This window comes from Larimichthys crocea, chromosome VI (genome assembly GCF_000972845.2).
Source record: "Larimichthys crocea isolate SSNF chromosome VI, L_crocea_2.0, whole genome shotgun sequence".
NCBI classification, from domain to species: domain Eukaryota; kingdom Metazoa; phylum Chordata; class Actinopteri; family Sciaenidae; genus Larimichthys; species Larimichthys crocea.
This window is the reverse complement of record NC_040016.1, coordinates 17,949,180-17,970,912: the sequence shown is the minus strand read 5'-3', so window position 1 is coordinate 17,970,912 and position 21,733 is coordinate 17,949,180. Positions and strand designations below refer to the sequence as shown.

The 21,733-nt window shown below is 41.1% G+C and overlaps 1 protein-coding gene across 6 annotated transcripts in view; it reads right to left on the bottom strand.

Annotated features, from left to right (window-relative positions):
• LOC104929059 (retinoic acid receptor gamma-A) overlaps positions 1-16,126 on the bottom strand; it is a 39,702-nt gene extending 23,576 nt beyond the window's left edge. The window contains exons 1-2 of one of the 6 annotated variants that reach the window (XM_027278970.1): positions 16,105-16,126; positions 3,332-3,743 (exon numbers count right to left, since the gene is read on the bottom strand). In XM_027278970.1, coding sequence (XP_027134771.1) covers positions 3,332-3,500 — 169 coding nt within the window. In that variant the 5' untranslated portion in view covers positions 3,501-3,743; positions 16,105-16,126. Of the gene's footprint in view, positions 1-3,331; positions 3,744-3,816; positions 3,967-4,298; positions 4,318-14,949; positions 15,128-15,332; positions 15,526-16,104 lie in introns of those variants that run through there. The other 5 variants (XM_010743488.3, XM_027278969.1, XM_019276724.2 and 2 more) reach the window with 5 other exon arrangements.
• Between the last annotated feature and the right edge of the window lie 5,607 nt (positions 16,127-21,733).

The window sequence follows — 21,733 nt, the reverse complement described above, 5'->3', positions numbered from 1 at the left end:
ACTGACACCCAACATTTCCCATGGCTGACTGATCTGCTCTGTGGTCTCCTGTTCACAGACTTTTGAACTTTACATATCGAACAGCATCAGTTTTTAATGTTACGTTTTGTGTCTGTGGGTTGGTTATCGTAGAAGGGATGGAGCATGAATGATTATCTGGAAAAGTATTTGTTGAATCATTGGTGTTGATAAGTCAGAGTCGAATGAAGCTTCATTTATGATTCATTTACACATGTTTATCTTACACACACACACACACACACACACACACACACACACACACACACACAGACATGCATACAAAGTTACCTACTCCACTACATGCTCAGTATATGACTTACTTGACTTAATGAATTATTATTTATTGAATTTCGCATGTTTATTTTTTTATTTTTTTATTCCGCCGCTTCTTCAGTTTCCTAAAAGTTAATCCCATATTTCGACGGCCTATATGTACTCGAACACTCATGAAATTTGCCTACCCCCCAAAGTCGGGTGTAAAATTACGCATTTTGGGGGTCTCGCACATGGACATGCAAAAATGGCTCTACAGCGCCACCTAGATGTATGTTTTCAGAGGGGCCCCTCGCCACGGATTCATCCACGTGTACGAAATTTGGAGGAAGTATGTAACATACCGAGACACACAAAAAAGTCTCTTGGTGACCCGGGCTACAGCGAAGCGTACGGCGTCCATTTTTTGTCAAAGTTGGACTTTTCGTGTTTTTGGGGTAATTTCCAGGGGTCGCATTTGAACGAACTCCTCTTAGGGCTTTCATCCTATGTGTGTGCAAATCCAACGTGGTGTCCTGGTTTTACTGTGTGACTGTACTAACCCTGTCTGTCAAATAAAGTTCATAGATTAAACTGATTTGGGTACAGTTTACTTTGGACATCTTATAGAGTTGTGATATTATAACAATATTGTGTCTTACACCAGTGGTTTAACCTGGGTTCGATCGAACTTTAGGGGTTCGGTGAGTCGGTCGCCAGGGGTTCGGTGGAAGCCCCGCCCTGGATTTTTACCATTTTACAAACATATCTTTCGTGAGCAATCGTTTTCGAGGATTGCTGACATTAAAACTAAAGAAAAGGAACAGACTTTGCTGTGAAACAATGACATGAGGCTGGCACTTGCCAAGGTGAGCCACGAGATCTGAACTGGTCTCAAAGGCAACAGCAGGAGTCACCATGAGGTAAGTTGTTGTGAGTTCATGCACTGTGTTGGTTTTTTATTTGACAAGTGTGATGTTGTAATGACGGTTCATTTTGTGCACCAGTAAAAAAATCATATTTTATTTTACTAAAGAAGGGTTCGGTGAATGAGCATATGAAACCGGTGGGGTTCGCTACCTCCAACATGGTTAAGAACCACTGGTCTACACGTTATCCTCAGTGGTGTAATATCAGAAAACAGGTTTATCTGTGAAACAGTTTAATCTAAAAAAAAACTACCTGACAAGTTATGTGGACCTCTCCTTGTTTTGTCACATGTGACTACACTCATTGCCCTTATCTATCTATCCTGACTGACATAATGCGGCCGCTCATATCTGTCTGTCTCTAATGTACAAAAGTTCCAGAGGCAACATGTCAAAGATGTAATGACAGTCTGTGAGTGCTACCAGCCTGGTTGTCGGGGCCGGAGTCTCTAGAGAACAACTGGAGATAAACAGCTGAACGCATTATCTGAGTGCACATAATGACACACACACAAATATACACACTGATTGACAGGAGAGTTCAGCAGGTATTTCTACACCTGATTTCAGTCTCGCAGGATGAGTGATACAAACATGTCTCCGTGTAACGTGTGTCTTTCACACATTATCGAGTGTTTCATCGTTGTGTGTCCATTGATCAATTTAGGGTTTAATAAGGATGCAAGCAAATCCACATAGTGTGGGACTTCAGCGTACATACAGCAGTCAAATGTAGAGAACTTGAGGACGGCAGTATTCATATAAACACTGTGAGCTGTGGGTGCCTGCATTAGTTCTGTAACTGCAAAAGTACATGATGTATAAGGCAAAGTAAAAATAAATATATAAAATAGCTGCCTTGGTTCTGTCAAGAATGGGAATTAATGACAAAATATATAAAGAGGAAACTGATAATAACATTATTAACATACCACAAAATGCTACTTCAGAGTGTTTCCAGTATCGTTTGGAGCAGATAAAACATAAACATGTTAGAACATGAAGTAATATGACTGAAGTAGAATACATACCTGTGTGTGAATCACTGTAAATCAGTCAATTTTCTCTGTCTTGTGTAAATTTATAGCAAGTATTAGACATAATATGAAATTTTTACAGCACTAACATGAGTGTGTTATAGTGAGTTTTAATTATCTGTATGCAGATTCAGTTAAATAGTGCCGTTAACGTGTAATGTATCAATAATGAAACACCACAAGAAGAGGATAAATAAGGAAAAAAGAATAAAGAAGTCTTTAAGAAATAGTATATTAGAGTGAGTAAAGGACAGTCGGCCTTTGTGTAAACTCTTGAAAGGACTCCCTGTGTCGTCTCTCCCAGTATCTCTGTCACTGTGAAGTGCAATAGCGCCCCCTGTGACTCAAACAGGTCTCATCTCAATCACACAGCTTCTGCAAGATGAAATGAGAAACTCTTTTTTTATATATATCTTCATATAAACTCCTATTTCCTGTCTCTATCTGATTATTCTAATGACTGATTGACGATGATCTGAAAGATTTATTTTCTGTGGAATGCAGCAAATTACATACACAGGACCATGTTATGTTTTTTTTTTTCTGTTTTCCAGCCTGCCCTCTCTGCCATCTGCCTGGTAGACCACAAACCCTTCTCTTCTCTTCTCTTCTCTTCTCTTCTCTTCTCTTCTCTTCTCTTCTCTTCTCTTCTCTTCTCTTCTCTTCTCGTCGCATGATTTAAAGCCTGATTATAGCCCCTCAAAATTGGCCCCGAAGACCTTTCCAAAATTGTGGCAAGTCTCCACTGTTTTACACAAAACAGCACTGGTCAGGACACACACATTTGGCGCACTATCTTGTCATGTGCAAAGGCGTGGGATTAGGATTTCTTGCCTCTTGATTGGGCCAGTTGGAGCCCACATTAATATATCAAAACATTTTTGACACTTTTTTTTTTTAAATAAGCTGAATAGGACATTGTAGTTTTGAGCTGGTTTAAGACGTGTAAACACGTCTTCTTGTGTGCGGATGTGAGTTTAAGTGAGGTAACCCAGTGGCCTGTGGTCATACAAGTAAATTGCAAAGACATTTATCTCGAGTCATGAAATGTACCGAATGAAAAGACTAAAAGAATAATTTTTTATCACTCACACAATGCAGCCATCTCTTTAGGAAGGTCCGCCCCAAACCGGCCAAAGAGGTGGCTACTGGCCAGTAGGTCAAAGGGGGAGTGGCTCCGCATGGAGTTAAAGGTGAACGGGTACATAGCGCGGGGAAAGCCGGTCATGTGACGCAGTTGGTGCTCCCTGTTGGTCGCCATCGTGAAAAGTGCCGCTGGTAGTTCAGGTGACTTCTCTCTGGCTGTTGTTGTCGGTTCCTCTCCCAGCGTCGCGTTCGTCAGGACCCTACGTTGAGTTTGAAGTGAGCTGGTGCCATCCAGCCCCTCTCAGCTGCTGGCTTCTCTGCTGTCGGGCTGCAGAGAGGTGAGAGGGATACCGAGGAAGGAGGATGAGACGCAGAAAGGCCAGGGGCCACGTGACCAAGACCTGACCAGGTCCAGATTCTGTAGAAAAGAGGAGAAAGGGGTTAGATACTTAAATCAAAATCGTAGAATGCAGAGTGCCTCAACAACTCACCTAAAGTCTAGCCAGCAACAACAATTCAGACGAAGACGTCACTTTCTGAAACTTTCTGAAATAACTCAAAATCAGACTCCAGACGAGGAATGAAAGTGAAGAAGACGAAGAGCGCAAAGGGAGTGTTGAGGAAACAGCTGACAGAGCAAAGAGGTACAGGGTGTACAACACATTTCTCTTGCTTTTTGTGTGTCTTCAAAGTAGTGCAATGATTTCAGGCAATGCCATATGATTTCAATCAGCAGAACTGTATTATAAAGGGTCTCTCTGTTCCCTCTGCCAGCCTGACTGTAGCCAGCCTGCCCGAGAACAGCCAGCCACAACATGGGTACAATTAACCCTTTACAGCAACACACACACACACACACACACACACATAGACACATAACCTATTCGCTCTCACTGTACCCCGCACCATAAACCCCGCTGCTGAAGCTGAAGCAGAAGCCGCTCAATGGTTTGCGATGATCACAGTGTCTCACCTTTCTGTCTCTGAGGACTCGTGTAGTGGCTCTGTGACCCTGTCAATAAGTTAAATGAGGGCACCCCTCCCCTCTTGTTTCTCTATGACTCTCTCATCCCCTTCAGTGATTTCATGAGTGGGTGGAGCTTAACTCTCTGTGGTGGAGCTGTGGTAAATACAGCCCGGCCAAAGAATGTCTTGTTGTTTTGGGCCTGCTTCAGCATGGGAATCAAACACCCAGGGTGGGTGAGAGACAGAGTAAAAGTTATGTATTTACAAATGTCCTTCACAAACTACAATAACTACACTACCCGAGTATAATATATATATACACACACATATATATATATATATACATATTTAGAGAGAGAGAGAGAGGAACAATTGGTAAGCTGTCTTTCAAAACAGATATGACTCAGGTACAAAGTACAAGTACAGTCGATATATATACAAACAGAAGATCCTCACAATTACAGGGTCACTTCCACATATGGAGGTAAAAATACTGGCCACACGCAAGTAATACGTCACGGCTTTCATCTTAACAGGGTTAGTTGACTCAAATTACAGTTTTAGTCATGCAGATTATGATTTTATTCGCTCAGGATCTGAGATATCGATTTCTGAGAACCCAGTTTATTGGAAATTATTATTTTTTCTAAATCATGCCAGAAACATGTAACGGTAACACGTCTTTCCAGAAACACTGTCCAAGTCTCTCTTAATAATCCACAGACGTCTCTGGGAGCAGTTTTCATAATGATCATCTCTAAACCTGGATAAATATGTGTAAAATGTAATATGTCAACTCCACCAGAGCAAAATGAAAAAATGTTTTTTTTTTTCCCCTGATCAAAACCATAACAGTGTCCTCCAGATTTCATCACTCAAGATCATAATAAAATGTGTTGAGGTACCTGGCAGTTCATACTAAGATTCATAATTTAGATACAATAGTTTCTTCTTACTGTGTCTGTTTTTTCCTCTTTTCCGGTATTCTTGCAAGAAAATTATCGTCATAAATAAAATGTCTATTTTAAAGTATGTATAGCCGGTTTATTTATGATTTAGTTGTTCAAACTTATGCAGTCTAATCCCTGTAATAAATCCTTCCTCTATAAAGGTTCAGTTTCTGTTGAAACGGTTATAATAGAGGTTCAAATGTTAGTTGTGGTCGTGTGGTGTGCGGCGCCGTTAGTTGTATTTCATTTAATACTGAGGCGCGTTTCTAACATCTATTCTAGACTCATTGATATGAATGGGTTCGACAGACTATTAGACTAATCATCAGGCATCTGTGCTACTATTGTTAGAGTGAAATCTTTCAACATCCCTCTGTTGTTACAGCAGTTATTTCTTCCCGCATGCACATACGCATACAGTACGTATTACACATTCGCACACAGAGTCAGCGCAGTGAGTGTTGTTTTTAAAGTCATATTTCCCATATTGACATTTTTTCTGTAACTGCTTGGCTCTGCTGCGGTTTTTCTTCACTGCGAGGGCCAGTTAGGGAGAGTCCCAGTAACTATTTCCACAAAGAACTTTTGTGTTTGACCATCAGAGAATGTCAAACACAGGTTGGATAAAGTGTGTAGTGATTATGAAAGTCATTACATACATGGTGTGGTATGGTGACATTTTTTGGAAAACATATGCATACGCGTGCCTTCGGTAAAAAGCAGAACACAGAAACATACAAGTGCGGACATGCAGGCTGCGGAGGTGAACACACACAGATGTTCTGTGACTTTAATCATGTTCATGGGCAAGTAATCAGCGGAAAACACACGGCGTTCACACATGCTGAAGCGCCATTGAAAACTGAAATTGACCTTGAAGAATGAAGGAGTAAATATAGGATGGAGGATCCTCGCACAGATGCTGCCCGCGAGTCCTTCAAGTTGACTCTTTAACCAATCAAATTCAAAGACCGATATGGTATGAAAGCCAGATGTATAAAAGGACCGGGATGGAGAAAAAAATAAAGTGTTGAAAGCTGAAAGAAAAAAAAGAAAAAGATGGAAAAAAGATAGAGGGAAACAGAAGAAAAGAAAGGGAGGGGAAGCTCATAGCAGGGAGGTTCAAGCATCTGGCAGACCATGTGTAAGAAGTGAACAGAGTCCTATTAATTAGAGCCATACTGGAAACTGGATTAATAAGAGAAAGAACGGACTGTGGTGAAGCAGCATGGGAGGAGGGAGCAAAAAACGAAGGCCGAGTGGTTGCAGAAAACATACATAAAAACAAAGAAACGGTTTTATTTCCACTAATAAACTATGAACTAATGTGCGCCCAAGCCAAGGAATGGTTTCTTTCTCTCTAATGAGTAACACCCCCCACGCCTCCTTCACTCTCCCTCCAGGGGGAATACACCTTGGGCAGGGCAACAAAAGCAGTGCTGTGTCTCCAGGACTCCAGGCCTCAATGCTGCTTTTATGAGACCTGGCTGGGTCAGGTCAGACTGGGTCACCTGGTCCTGGTCCTGCTGACACACAGACATATATATATACACCAACTTGCAGACACAAGACACACACACATACAACACACAACCGATGCTCTTTTTTCCCAGACTATGAGGATTAAAAACAGCTTCAGCGTAGAAACGATGGGGCTTTCCATCTCTCTGTCTTTTCCAACAAGCCGCCACACACTGTCTACTCTGCTCGCCTTCACATCATTTCCATCAAACTACACCAGGAGCTACGTCATTGTGTTCGGCGTATTGTTGCAACACTTGTAAACAACGTTCAACCGTAAACAGCTGAAATGACAAAAACAATTTTTTTTGGAATAACACGTCTTAGGTGCTTATTAGGAGCTTCATCTGGATCTGGTTATCCTGGGTGTAAATGTAATTTAAACTTTATTGTTTTTCCAACCCAAATCTGCTTGAGGTTACAGTTATGAAACTACACACACACACACACACAGACACACACACACACAAAGACAGAAAGTCATTACTTTGAGCCCGTCCACACAAAATTGGTTAATTTTGAATATGTCACTTGCGTGCGAAAAAGAACCGAATTCGCAACATGAAAAGCTGCACGTTATAATTTCTTTTCGTTCACTTTGACATAATTTTTTGGCCTTTTCAAGCAAACACGGGGACAGAGAGACGGGGAATGAGCCACATGTCGGGTTCGAACCCTGGGCTTCCGCAGCGAGGACTGAGCCTTCGCAGATGGGGTGGCTGCTCCACCAACTGAGCTAAACACCGCCCCGCACTTTGACATGTTTAACCAATCAAAACAAATGCCATACTTGAAACCCCCTCCATGAGCATTTGATAGCCCCGTAGGAATTTGCAATTTGTGGCCAACAATCATTTGTGAAAGGTGAGACCGCCACTATTTCTGTTCTGCATGTAACGTAGCACTTGGAAAATTGTTCCAGGTTGTTTTCATAAAGATGTCTGTTAATACTAAAAATGCATGAACAAAAGAAAAAATCCTTTTCATTCTACTTTAGTCTTAAAACCAAACGTGTGCGCAGTCATTTTGGACGTAACTCATAAGTGCTACCTGTTGATCACGCACTCTTGACTCTATTTTGTTGAGTTGTCTGACAAAAACGACACAAATACAGCTTAATGCCATCTGCATTCTGTGATTGGCTGCACTAGAATTTAAACTTTCTGTTAGAAAGTTGCCTTCTTAAATGCCAAGCCGTCATTTCAAGACTAAAAACTCTGTGTGCAGCTGATTTTAAAGAAAGCATACATAAGAAAAAAAGCTGCCGTTGTGTGGACACATCCTGAGGATGGATAAGAACTCAATGCTGGATAATTAATTGCGCAGTCATTTCTTCTTGGCAGACACTTTGTTGTATGTATTTATGTCCTATACATAATGAGCAGTTTGCATAACATTATGGCAGTAAACAGCTTTGTTTAAGTCCATCAATCTTTGGTGTATTGAGAATTTTGGGGAAGGAAATGGATGACTTGAGAATTACACTTAATGTTCAGTTTTATGGTATAATGACTCCACTTTTAGGGCTGAGAAATGTGCGGTAATAGGAAGTCATGTGTCTTTCTTTCAGTGTCAGTTAGCGAACAGACAGCGGCCTCGGTTAAAGCGTTCAGAAAATGGAGCTTGATCGGGGTGTGTAAGTTAAAAATATACAATGTCATTTAGACTATCTTAATAAAAAAAGATCAATTCATCATGCAAACATGAAAGGATGTTATAATTTTAGAAATTAGGTTAATTAGTTGACAGGGAAAAGCGTGTAATCCCGTATTTCTGAGCAGACGGTAAAGTTTTCTCTGTCAGTTGTCCTGAATATTAAACAATGATTTAAGAAACTTTAAAAAAAAAACACTTCAGATATCCACCAAGCATAAACCGACACACTTTGGCTCAAGTTCTGCCAGAAACGTTACAACACAATCACGGAGTTGGTGCCAGATTGATAAAAATGCATGTCAGTGTTTGGCCATGTAGTCACCGGTATTTCCCCAGATCACAGCCCTCCATCTAAAGGACTAATGGCTTCAATCATTTCCTGCATTGTTCTTATTACTTTCATAATGGCAGCAACAAAAACAGTCGTATCGCCCGCGTGCTCTTGCACATGGTGGCCAATGGTACTTTTGCACGTCGGCATGCATCAGCCCGTTCTTTGCTCAAAAGAAATATAATATTAAATATTCAGTTACACCGAGAACTCTTTAAACACTCTGAATCTTTGCCTGGTTCCGAGTTTATCCCTTTTTTATTTTTACTGGCATCACCTGATTCAGACTCACAGTTTCTTGGTCGCACTGAACTTCTTTTTTGTCTCAGTCAAAAAAAAATCCCCCCCCCCCATCAGTGCCACATAGACATCTCATTATTACTGACATTTAGAAGTGAAGCCTCTTTGTAAAAGAAGAACTGGCGCTGTATAGATGGGATAAATGTGAATACTTTTACTTGGATTTGGCTGACTGCAATGAGTAGCAATTTTTGTTTTGTTTTGTTTGAGTTGCCTGTTGTGGTTCTGGTCCTTTTTGCTGCTGAGCTCCTGTAAGGGTTACAAACTGGGTCCTAAACTTAATCTGAGAGTCAGTAAACTTTGAGGCGTATGAGTAGATTATCAATAAAACAAAACAGTTTATGATGCAAAGGTGGTAGCCAGCTGGTTATGTTATTTCTGTGTTGTAAACCTGACAGATCATCGCCATTGGAGAGGACTCTCTTTTTCATTTTACTTTGGTTGTCATAATAATAAGCATATAAACTAATTATAGCATGGCTGCTGGTGGCCTAGAGGTCATAGATATGTACCATGTAACCACAACATTCTTGATATGAATCCAGTTTGTGCATGTCATCCCGATCCTCTCTCACCTCCTATATTAACTCTCTAACCGTCTATGTCTGCTCTCAGGACTGAACGGAAAAATGAAATCTCACAAAATCTCACGATTACTCACACACTTTGAACCATGCATACATGGCCAATATTGTATTTTTATGGCAGGAGCGTCATGTGCACAATGGGGGAATATTGAACTACAAAGGAGTACGAGCGCATTGCCACGTTTTAGGGTTTTCAAGTCAACATGGAAGAAATGAGAAACATCATTATGAACAGTTCAAAAGGTAAATGTTAATATTTTCCATGAAATTGAACCAGGGTCACTGAAGTGACTCCAAACGGTAACGAGAGGGTGTAAATGCTCTGCTTCACTTCACATAATTACGTCCTTTATTTCCTTGAACCATGTGGTTGATTAGTCTTCAGTGCTAGCGTATCATATGGATTACATGACGATGTGTTCGCCCCAGTGAGAGTGTGAACGCTTGTCTAAGACTTTAAGAAAAAAACAGTCTGATCTCTTGAAATGAGAAGAGACCACATGAACCGAAAGCTCTGCTCCTTTCTTGCACTTTTCTCCGGTCAGTAAATAGAAAGTAGAAAATTTGTGTTTTTGTTTCACTTCCAAGCTATTTAGTCATCTTTGTGTTTCTGAACTTGCAACGTGTGGGTTCATTTCAGAGCGATATGAGTCAACTGGAAAATAGGCGGGTATTCAATGGAAGAGGGCTTTCTCTTTTTAAATTTTTTGGTTTTTATCTTGTGGGTTCTTTTTTGGATATGAGCCTTGCTTACGGGCGGTTCTTTCTCCTCTTCTGTCTGTCATTGTTAGTGTAATATTGAGCAAATAGTCAATCTTTTTTAGCAACTTTTGACTTGCGCAACAAAAGAGAATTTATGGTTTGATTCAGTTTGTGGATACATCTATGGAGACATTAGTGTGTGATACTGGGAAGGAAATCAAAAGGACAGAACTTGAATACAATCTCTGTGTTTGAAACCACAGGGTTTCTGTGTATGGAGTAAACTAAAAGGCAGAGTCTGACTGGATATGAAAGCTAAAAACTCCCCAAAAAACAGACAAACGCAAGGAAAAAACTTGACTTCAGCAGGGACAATTAGCAGTAAACCATAAAACCACAATCAAATCTGGCTTATTCTGAGAGAATGCAGCCAGAGATGAGCTGTTCTGAGCACACGGAGTAGAAAATGCACATACTGACACACAGAAACCATTACAGAAGAGAAAAAACATAGGCACCATCACCCACAAACAACATAATTAGATTTTCCAACAAATGACCGTACTATATTTTATGTCAAACTGACATGTAAAAATGTCTTTTGAGGAGTACAAATATTACTGAGCCATAAACCATCAGTGTCAGACAGCCATCTTATAACCACAAAATATTTCTGGCTGTGGCAAACACATATTTTCAATGCAAGTAATTATGCCAGTAATGTACACAAAGATGTATATGTTCGGTGTCTATTTTCCAAGTGTTGTTCTTTGGAAACATCCTTCAGAATGACTTCCAGACATTCATTTTATTAAAATGGTTTTCCGATAAACAGGATGTGATCCCCCTCGTCCATAGAGACGTAGAGTTTGAAGTCTGAAGAGGACAAAGTTGACAATTCATTTGACATTTAATGGTTCCACATTTTGGGAAATACAGAACATTATTTCTCTTTTATGTTGCGAGTTGGAAGAAAAGATTGATTTCCCTTTTGTGTTTGTAAATATTAAGCTACATCCAGCAGCTGGATGGCTTAGCTTATGCAGCTAACAATAGAAATGATTTGGCACATATCCCCACATTTAATCCACATTTAAACAAATGAGATGTAACGTGCGAATCAGTCAAGCCAGGAGGCAGATTTTTTTAACCTTTGGACAAACTCGGGTTTGCTGTTTCCAATGTTTTCAGTCTGTATGTGCAGCTAGCGTCACATTTAACATACATACACCTCAGCCAAATTAGAATAATTAAAAATATCGACACGTTTATGAAATTAGCTGAATGCGCTGGAGCCACGCTCAACGTGGGAGCAGTCAATTAGCGATTTTGAAGCAACTAAACGTGCCAGATGAGTTCAGAAAATGACGTGAATAACTTTGAAACACTCTATCTCTCTGCTAGGAGTGTATGCTCAGGGTGGCCTCAGCGTGTCATCGAGCCACCCTTTAAGGACCGCCCCCCAAAAAATCCTGGACTGAAAACTGGCAAAAAGTTTTAATCTCTAACTCCACATTTCAGTGATATAACATTCAAAGTCTTTTCATGGTTTTCAGCAACTGTTTTCCAACATATTTAATGTGTTTTGAAAGAAATCTCAGAATTGCCTTTACACGGTATTTAAGTTAAGTTTAAGATACCTGCATATGTTTGAAATCAGAACTATGTCTCCACAATGCGATTTTCAAAAAGGTGATCAGAGAATTATTAACAAAAACGTATTGCATTATCTTTGAGTCAATACAAGTACGTGAAAAAACACATTTAACAACCTGTAAAAGCAGATTAATAGGAAGGATCCTGTGCATTTTTCAGTTAAGCATATTTATGTTTATTGGTTTATTAGTTATGTTTTATTTTCGCAAAATCACGGGGATTATTACAAACACTAAACAATAAAAAAGAATAATATAAATCATAAACTATCTGGAGGCTATCCAAGTAAAACATTACCAACTGGTTTTGGACTGTTTGGTTGGACAAAAACAAACAAGCTTTAGCTGCGGGGCAATATGCACCAAACCTGTGGAAAATATTTGGTAGATGAAGAAACAATGAAAACAGTTGCAGGCATAAATGTATTCTTATTCTTGTTATTAACTTGGATTAGTTGTTACCCTGGCAACAACTTGGATCCTTGGGTCCATACTTGAATAATACATTATAATCACCGAATAGTCACACTACACTTAAGTTACAGCAAACGTCAAATCATCTCCACCCACTAGAAAATGATCTGAAACCAACGGCCGCTCTCCAACTTGTTCCGTTTTTACCACAACGCGTCGCTCGACTAACTTATAGCTTTTACTCTTGGGCACAAATTTAAACTGTCCGACATACATGGAATAACAGTGTGGATTCAATGTTAGCAGTGCTAATGGGGATGATAATGATAGTAATGTTTCATAAAACACACAATGTTGTCATTATGTCGAGCCAACCCTGTGGGCTGCCGAGGGTCTCCAGGTCAGGAGCCGGGGTCAGCCCCTTGTCGCTCCAGGCTCAGGAGCCTGGCCATGGGTCAGGTCTAATTGAGCCATTTAGTAATCAGCTTTTCATTTAGTATTAAAGTGATACGTGAGCCTAAAGACTGCATGAAACCTACCCCACCACGTATGTTTAACACACACACTTAGAATAATGCCTCGCTCTTTCGCAGAGAGGATTAAAAGTGTGTTTAAAGGGACTTGTAGCCTGTACTGAAGAGCAGCCCCGGGCCGTGATTAAACACACTGAGAGGCTCTTTGGACACATTGAGACACATTCAGCCTTGAATTGTAAAAAAAAAAGTGCAGTGAAAGCAAGAGCCTCTGAAAACTCTGAAGGCAATTGGGCACATCAAGGCGAACCACAGCCCGTCCGTGGCTCTCACCAAAATTTCTCAAAATAACTCTGTGGACAATATGCAACTCCGCAGAACAAGAAAACATTTGTATCTCCCCCTCTCAAAAACAAGTAGCAAACGCTCGCTTCTTTGTTTTGGAAGTTCCAAGTTTCCATTTATATGTAGCAACCATGAGAACAACCCTGTACAAAATCAAACTCAGCTGACACAGAGCAGCTAAGAAGAAGATGGAGGGTTTTTTTTTTTTTTTTTTCATATTGAGGAAATAAAGAAGAAAGAAGTCAGTGAGAGACAGAGAGAAAGAGCCAGACAGCCTCCTCAGCCTGAGGGGCTGCCATTCTTGAAAAGTGTAGAGAACAAAGATGAGATCGCAAAGCAGTTAAAAAAGAGCTTCATCTATTACACCACGAAACTTATAGTTTCTTCCCCTATTTGATGAAAACAAAGAAAGAAAGAAAAAAACGACAGGACTTAAACCTGAGAGCAGATGCATCTACTCTAAATTTCAGATTTTAAAAAGCTGAAAACATCTGACCTGGGATCAGAATGAGAGTTCACCCAGCAGCAGACACTCTGCGACCGTCCCACTGACAGAGAAAATGACCAAGTGATGAAAAGCGTGATAAAATCAGACCCATTCAATCAAGAAGACGTCGACGACAGAGAGTTATATTTAGCCAGTCTGTCACTGTTCTCCAGAATGTGATCTCTAATACACTGTGTATTGTTTACACCCAGCTGTTTATGTGGCGTTTATAGTCTCGTCCGCCTATTATTGAGGACGTGCTGATGAGCATTCCTCCGGACATTAAGGAAAATTAATCTGGAATAGATTCGTCAAGAGTTTGCTAGAATAGCTCCTTGCATCGGAGTGCATATCACAGAGCGGCATGGTGAGGCCCGGTCAGCAGTATGGTGTTACAGCGGACAGACGCAGGGGCAGCTCGGATCAGCTGGGAAGAAGCACTTAGCAGATGAATAGCATCTTAATCACAATCATCAATCAAAGCGATGCATCTGGATTTATATAGCTCATGTCCAAACAAAGGATTTGAAGTGATTCACAGGCTGTACGAAAAGAGAGCTTGTGTTTTTTTCGATACATAGGGGGGTCAGGAGGTTTATTCACACACACGTACGTACTCACTCCCCCTCGCAAACAAGAGCAAACACAATGCAAAGCAGCAGCAGCAGCAGAAGCAGCAGTGATCAGACACAGTCTGCCGGAGTAACCTATTTCAGTGTTTCCATCCCGCTTATGTAATTGTGTGGATAGAAACCTGTTTACATAACCTTGAGGTGGTGGTGGTGGTGGTGGGGGGGGGTGAGTGACTGAGTGTGTACATACTCAGGTAGACCAGACCTACTCAGCCATTTGTGATGCTGATGGAGTGATCCATCAAGTCTGACAGCCGGTCTATTGGCTGAGAGCCCGCAGGCTAAAGCAGCCACTTCGTCTGCTGTTTGGAAAATGGTCCGAGATGGTTACCAAGCTCACCTGTAGCACTCGGCGTGACCGGGATGGATGTATGCAAACGGTAGAAAAAATAGTTTGCAGTGAGCCGTATAGTAACTTCTCATATTTCTGTCACTCTTAATTCTTTTAACATAACATTCCCATTTCTTGTCCTCTCTAAAAGGATGATCAGAATCTCTCACACACTACAAATCAGAGTTTAAGAAGTCATTAATAAACACAGAGATGTTCATCTATAACCGGGTCAAACTAATGAGGATACACACACACACACATCCCAACACACCTCAAGAAGCGTTCATCTCCTCACATGGAACGGCCCTGGAGCACATGCAAGTGCCGATCAGCTTTCATTCCCCTCCTTAGCTGTTTCTGTTGTTCTTTCTCATTCTTTCTCAAATCTCTGTTCTCAATTAAAGCTGTCCTCAGGAAACTCAATCTCTCCGCTCGTGCTCGCACACACACACACACACACACACGCACATAGGAAGAGAAAGAGAGAGAGACAAGAGAAACACACACACACACATCTCACTCAAGCTCTGACATGTCCTCTGTCTGTCTTATTTTTCACACACCGCCAACAGACTGAAGTTGTTGGGTGGGAGAAAAAAACAAAAAAAACAAAACAAAAAAAAACTTAAAGATGGGATTGAAAACCAAACTTACCAGACCTGGTAAGTTGTTAACTCGGCACACAGTCTGGTAGTTAGTGAGGGTAAAGTCAGTGGAGAAATGAGCTGAGAAGGAGCGTAGTAGTTGTGTTTGTCAGTCAGAAGTCCCTCTCGCAGCGACGATAGAGCTCAGCCTGTTGCATTCCACCTCCCTCTCCTTTTCCCGTCTCTCTCTCTCTCTCTCTCTCTCTCTCTCACTAACACACACCCTCTATGTCTTTCTCTCTCTCTCTCTCTCTCTCTCTCTCTTTCTCTCCCTCTCCTCCTGAAATCATTGTGTACTTTGATTCACAAACCCTGCCTTTGTCACGTGATCCAACACTTCAAATATACAGCACATTTTTTACCAGCCACAGAATGCCCGAAGGAAGGGAAAACAGGGTCCAGAAAGCTTAGGTTTCAACATGCTGCCCACCCCCTCTCCTTCCCTCTCTCTCTCTCTCTCTCTCTCTCTCTCTCCCTGCCTCTCTTTCTTTCTTTGTCTCTCTCTCTCTGTCTTTTTACCTCCACTCCTTCTACACTGTACTGTCAGTCAGCACTCTTTTGTTGGATTTCAGCTCTCTGAGTGTTTGTTTTGTATTTCTAAATTTGTTCCTCCTCTGCTCACCATCCAAAGATAGGCCTTACACTAACAACACACACACACACACACACACACACACACACACACACACACATGCATGCATGCATGTACACACACTCGCATTAATGAAACATCATTAACTCACAGACATACATAAGCACACATGCTGTAGGAGGCTGCACACCTTTGGGGATATCCGTGTCAGCCCTTGGCTTTCGCTCCATGTTTACAATGCCTTGACTTTGGGACTGTGGCCAGCCAATGTGGGAGTCCAGGGGCCTGGGGCCAATTCGAGGGCCACTCAGTGCTTTATTGTGACTACATATCCCTAATGAGAAAGAAAGATACCCTCTTAGCTTCAGTGTCCTTGTGGAACAATAACACGGAAACAAGAAAAGTTTGTATTAAAAATGCAAACAGTCAATCAGTGCGTACTAATTATGTAAACAACTGTACAAATTAAACATGTATACAATACAGTAGTGAATTGCAATTATTATTAAATGTGCACTTGACATGCTACAAATAAAAAGAGCGTGCAAAATATTGTGCACTTAACAAATCCATAGTATAAATATCTTCTCTGTAAATAATACAGAGCCTGGTTTATACGTTAGATGACTTTATTAAATCTCCAAAATGCAAACTACCATGAGCTGTTTTCCATCTTTGCTAGTCTGAGAAGTACAAAGGGCCATTCTCCCGGCAGTTTCCGCACCTTTAAATCAGTTCAAGCGGACTCTTCTCCTCCTACAGGATTTTCCTAAGCAAATCAGCCCAGCGGTTTTCTGGTAAGGAAGCATTTAATGGAGATACATTTGATCCGTGATGAGATCAAACCTGGCCAGTCGGCCCCCGAGGCACAGAGCTACCTGCCTCTTCATGTCAGAGATAAAACTGTCTGCTACCGTCTGACTGACTGGCCTCAGTGGCGAGTCAGCCCACTACAGGCGAAGTTCTCCCTAGAAAAGACAAAAGCACCATTTATTTTCTTAAATTATCAGTTTGATCGGTTAATGAGGCAGCAAAACTGCATTTGAGACCTCAACACAAGTGTCATAATCATTAACAAATAGTTAAATGTTTTTGTCGACCATGTTTTTGTGCTACTCAAGTAAATCATTTATTCATTTTTGTCACAGCCTTGTGCTCCATTCAAACAAAAAGCTGTGCGAATACCAGACGCAAGTATGTCGACATAAACTGAAACAAAAATGGAAAACTGAACTGGCAAAGGAACAAAAATAAATAAATAACTTTAAAAATAACATTAATTCATTGTTTTTATATCCAATCTATTCCAAGCAGACTGTACAGAAGCCTTACAAATGTTTGTTTTTAATTTAGCTAAAGGTTTTAATGGAAAAAGGAGTTCATTAGAAAGTGGAATTCTTACTTACACAGTATGGTTAGGCTGGAATGAAGCACTGTGCCATCAAACTCTGTGATATCAAACCCACTTGCCAAACTAGGTGTTAAATGCTTTTATGATAAAATGTACAAAACATGTTGGCAACACACTTCTGTGAGATTTAAATCACCATCTGCCAAGACCTCTCCGTGGGTTCCCCTTCATACATGATGGAAACAACAGATCTAAGCCACATGGTGAGAGAGGAATGGATAAATGAATGGATAAATAGCTCTCTGCAGTGATATGATATGTGTGTTTTCAATGGGAGAACAAAAGAACAAAAGAAATATCTGGAATGGATTTTGTTTGTATGGGACTTAATATAAAAATATAAGACAGAAATCGTTTTTCTGTCGTTGCCTACCTAATGGAAGTACAACACACACATTGCTGAATAGACACTATAACAAAATAATACGAATGTCAACATTAAACCTTTGTCAGTCAAATTATCTGCTACGAGACATCTGATTTGGATCACATTTTTCGATCACGAATATGAAATCGGTGAGCGTCCAATCACAGGCCCGGTGCGTTGACCATCTGAGTCGCTGTCACACTTTTCAGCAACAGTCAGTCAGCGAGGGGTGGGGTGGGGTCAAAGGTTAGTCCTGTTTGTGTTTCTGTGTCAGTGAAATGCTCAAAGAGGAGGAGAGTGTGTAACGTCTGGCTGAGTGTGAAAGAAGCATTTGTGCATTTCTGACTGTAAATTTACGAGGCTCTAAGAAGCACATGCATCCACATGTTGATACATGCACACACACACACAGGCACACACACACACACCACACACACTCAGACACATTCGCAGACATTTTCACCCCCTCGCTTTCTTGTTTAGCGTTGATGAGTGTCAAAGCAGATTGACTCAGAAGAAGATTAGGAACACGAGAAGGGGCTTCGATGAGGACCGCAGGTAGGTTAACTGGAGGCGTCCTGATGAAGGCAGCCTAAAGATGCACGGCAGAGAAGAAAGAACAAAGAAATGAAGGAGGAAAACTGAAAAAGGAAAAAAAAAGAGGGGAGCTTATAACTTTCTGCAGAGCTCGAAATGGGGCCCTTTTTGGCAGCGAGCAGCGGCAAAACCGCAGAATGGTGCGACTCTGGAGTTGGGGGGTGGAGGAGGAGGAGGAGGCAGGAGCGGGGGGGTGGTGGTGGTGGAGGAGGGAGGCGAGCAAAGGACAAGGAAGCAGGAGAGAGCGGAGAGGAGGGAGAAGAAAAGAAAGGGGTGAAGGAGGAGGGTGCAGACGGCAGGTTTTAATCAGCAACAGGCTGTCGGTAATGAGATCACTATCCCACTGCTCTCAGATTGATGTCATGTGAAGCTCTGTGGTGCACGGAGAGGCATGCAGAGGATGACAGGCATGCATGACAAGTTTACTCGCTTGCACGGGCACACACAAACATACAACCATACATGAAAAAAAAAAAAAAGCCAAAGTTACACTCGGATTACGGCTGGCAAATGCCCACAAACCAATAAACACTGGCACTAAAAAAATTAATAAAAAATAAAAATAAAAATACACATGCAAGAAGACACAAAGACCCTTTAATACACCACACTCCCTGCTGTTAATTTTCTTCAAGCAAGAAAAAAAAAAAAAGCTGACACAAATATAATCACACCCACACATACACCATAAACACGTTTCGTGTCCCAAGGCTCCTTTATGTCTTTTCTGTCTCTCAAACAGCTAAACATGCACACAAAGAACATACTGTACCAGTGGTGAGGGTTGGCTAGACTTGCAGGCAAAAAAAAAAAAAAAAAAAAAAGAGGGAGCAAAGGAGGAAAGAAAACGAGGAACGGGGGGGGGAGGAAAAAGAGGAAGAGAGAGGGAAGAAAGAGTGACACTCTGGGTAGCAGTTGTCAGTTTGGGGTTATAAAGTTTAACGCACAACCTGAGAAAAAGGAGTTTTTTTTTTTTATTATTCAAACGCATGCAAAAGCAGGTTGAACTGTACTCGTGTAGAAAGATACACAAAGTCAATGCACCCCGAGCAAAAAATTAATTTTAATGCACCAACATGAATTTACATATTCGGTGGCAACGATTGGTGTTTGTGGCAAAGTGGAGTAAGAAAGAAAGAGGACGGGAATGAAGAAGTAGGTTCGGGGGTGTACATGTGCATCCAATGAACAGCAAATACTTTTTCCTATATAAATGTTCCCCAAAATTCAACCATGATGTCACCATGAACCTGTTGTGAACCCAGTTCTGTCAACTACCATTACGATCTCATTCCTTCTCTGTTCCCCGCCGCTCCCTCCTGCTATCCCGCACTGCCTCTCCATCTCCTTCCATTCTGTCCCCATCTTGTTCTCGGGCTTCCACTCTCTATCTTTCGCCATACGATGTTGTCTGGCAGTATTTTTCTTTTCAACACAAACTGCATGTGTGTGTGTGTCCCCCTCCACCACCACCACCACCTCCATCCTCCTCCTCCTCCTTCTCCTCCAAACCCAACCCCCAAACACACACACACACAAACTGCTCACAGCCATTTGGAAAGTCTCTGGTATAACAAGGACAGTTTTAATCAGAACAAGCTGGCATATTTTGGCCAAGACCTGCACTTATGGTAATTCAATCAGAAAGAGAGGGGAAAGAGGGGGAGAGAAAAAGTGAAAAGGGGCACACGGAGGGTAGTAGAGTGTGAGACGGGGAAATAAGAAAAACAGAGGGAGTAAAAAGGAGACAGTGGGCGGATGGGAGGGTGAGGTAGGGGTTGAGTGGTCGAAGGAGTTTGATCAACATGTGGAAGTGATTGTCTAATTACAGCAGATATGTAAAAGTGTTACTGCCTGGAGGACAGATGGTGATTGGAGGGCGCAGCGCTATGAAAATGAGATGATTGGATGAGGGGGTAATTGGAGGAGGAGGAGGAGGAGGAGGAGATCGAGAGAAGTTTCATGGAGGCTCCTGCATCATGTCTCTCACCTTCCTCTTCGAGCTTTTCCACAAGCTTTTTCCCAGTTGCCTCACATCAGCTAAAGGGGACAGATGCAGCCTAGACTTTGTCCTCAAATGAGACAGTCCACAAAAAAATCAGCTCCAGCCGACAAACCGTAACTACCTGCGGATATACAGTAGCTCAACATTTTGGGGAAAAGTGCTTAATCACAGAGTTAAACAAGAAGATTGACATCGCTCTCATGTCTGTGCAGTAAATATGAAACTACAGGCAACAGGTTAGCTTAGCTTAGCACAAAGACTGGAAACAAGGGGAACAGCTAGCCTCGTAATAAGCTGACAGTCTGCTATTTGTCTATCAGCACTGCTTAAGTCCAACAATTAATAATAATTAAAACTTTTATTTTAAGTCGCCCTGTTTAGCATTCATATTCAGTGTATAAACATGTAATAAATTGTTCATAACTCTCTTTAAAGCAGGGAAACGCAGTGTTTATAAATGCATTTTTATAAAAGACAGAAAATGAATGATAAATATTGTAAAACACTGTTAAAAGATGTCTTCATAGAATAAGATATATAAGATAAATACTGACAAATGTATGTCAATAAACACTTAAAAATGTTCTTACATCTGTATACAAGTTGATTATAGTGTATTATATTGGAAATAGTTGTGTTTCTGTAAATTATATTATAAAGATTACAGTCTAGACCTGCTCTATATGGAAAGGGTATTGAGACAACTTCTGTTATGATGAATGGACTATGAACTAAAATAGCGGGACTTCATCCACCAAGTTCATGGAGTTGACAGGCAACTGAAAAAAAACAGTAAAGACCTACAAATATTCTGGCACATAACCACCTGTAAAACTACAGTTTTTGTACACATTAAACAAACAAGACATACCGTGTTAACTGTGAGCTCTGGAGGTGCTAATAGGTGGATTTTGTTACCTTTGGACAGAACCAGAGAAGCTGTTTTTTTCCTCTTGTTCCAGTCTTTGTGCAAGCTGGCTGCTGGCTCTTGATACATATTTAGTGTACAGGTCAAAAGCGGTATCAGCCTTTTTATCTAACTCTCAGCAAGTAGTTGAGTAAATGTTCTGATGATGAATGTTGAACTGTTCCTTTAAATTGAAGGAAGTTCCATCAGATTTCCAGTAGAAGCTGTGACATTTGCCAAATAGTCTGACAGGTTCATGTAATTAGTGACGAGTGCCAACGACAGGAGTTTGGCGTAACACACAAAGATGCGCCACCAACATCCATCCACAGCCCCATAGACTGCTATGTTAAAAAGGCGGGAACATTTCTGGAGGAAAGCAGAAGTAACGTTTCTTTGAATCGCTCTAAAGGGCACATTTCTTCATTTTTTCAACACAAAAAAACTATGTAGACGTTCAGGAAGGGCTCAGGATGCTCCCAGTGATTTCGGTTCAATGATTGGAAATACGGTTTGGCCAGAAATCCTTCCT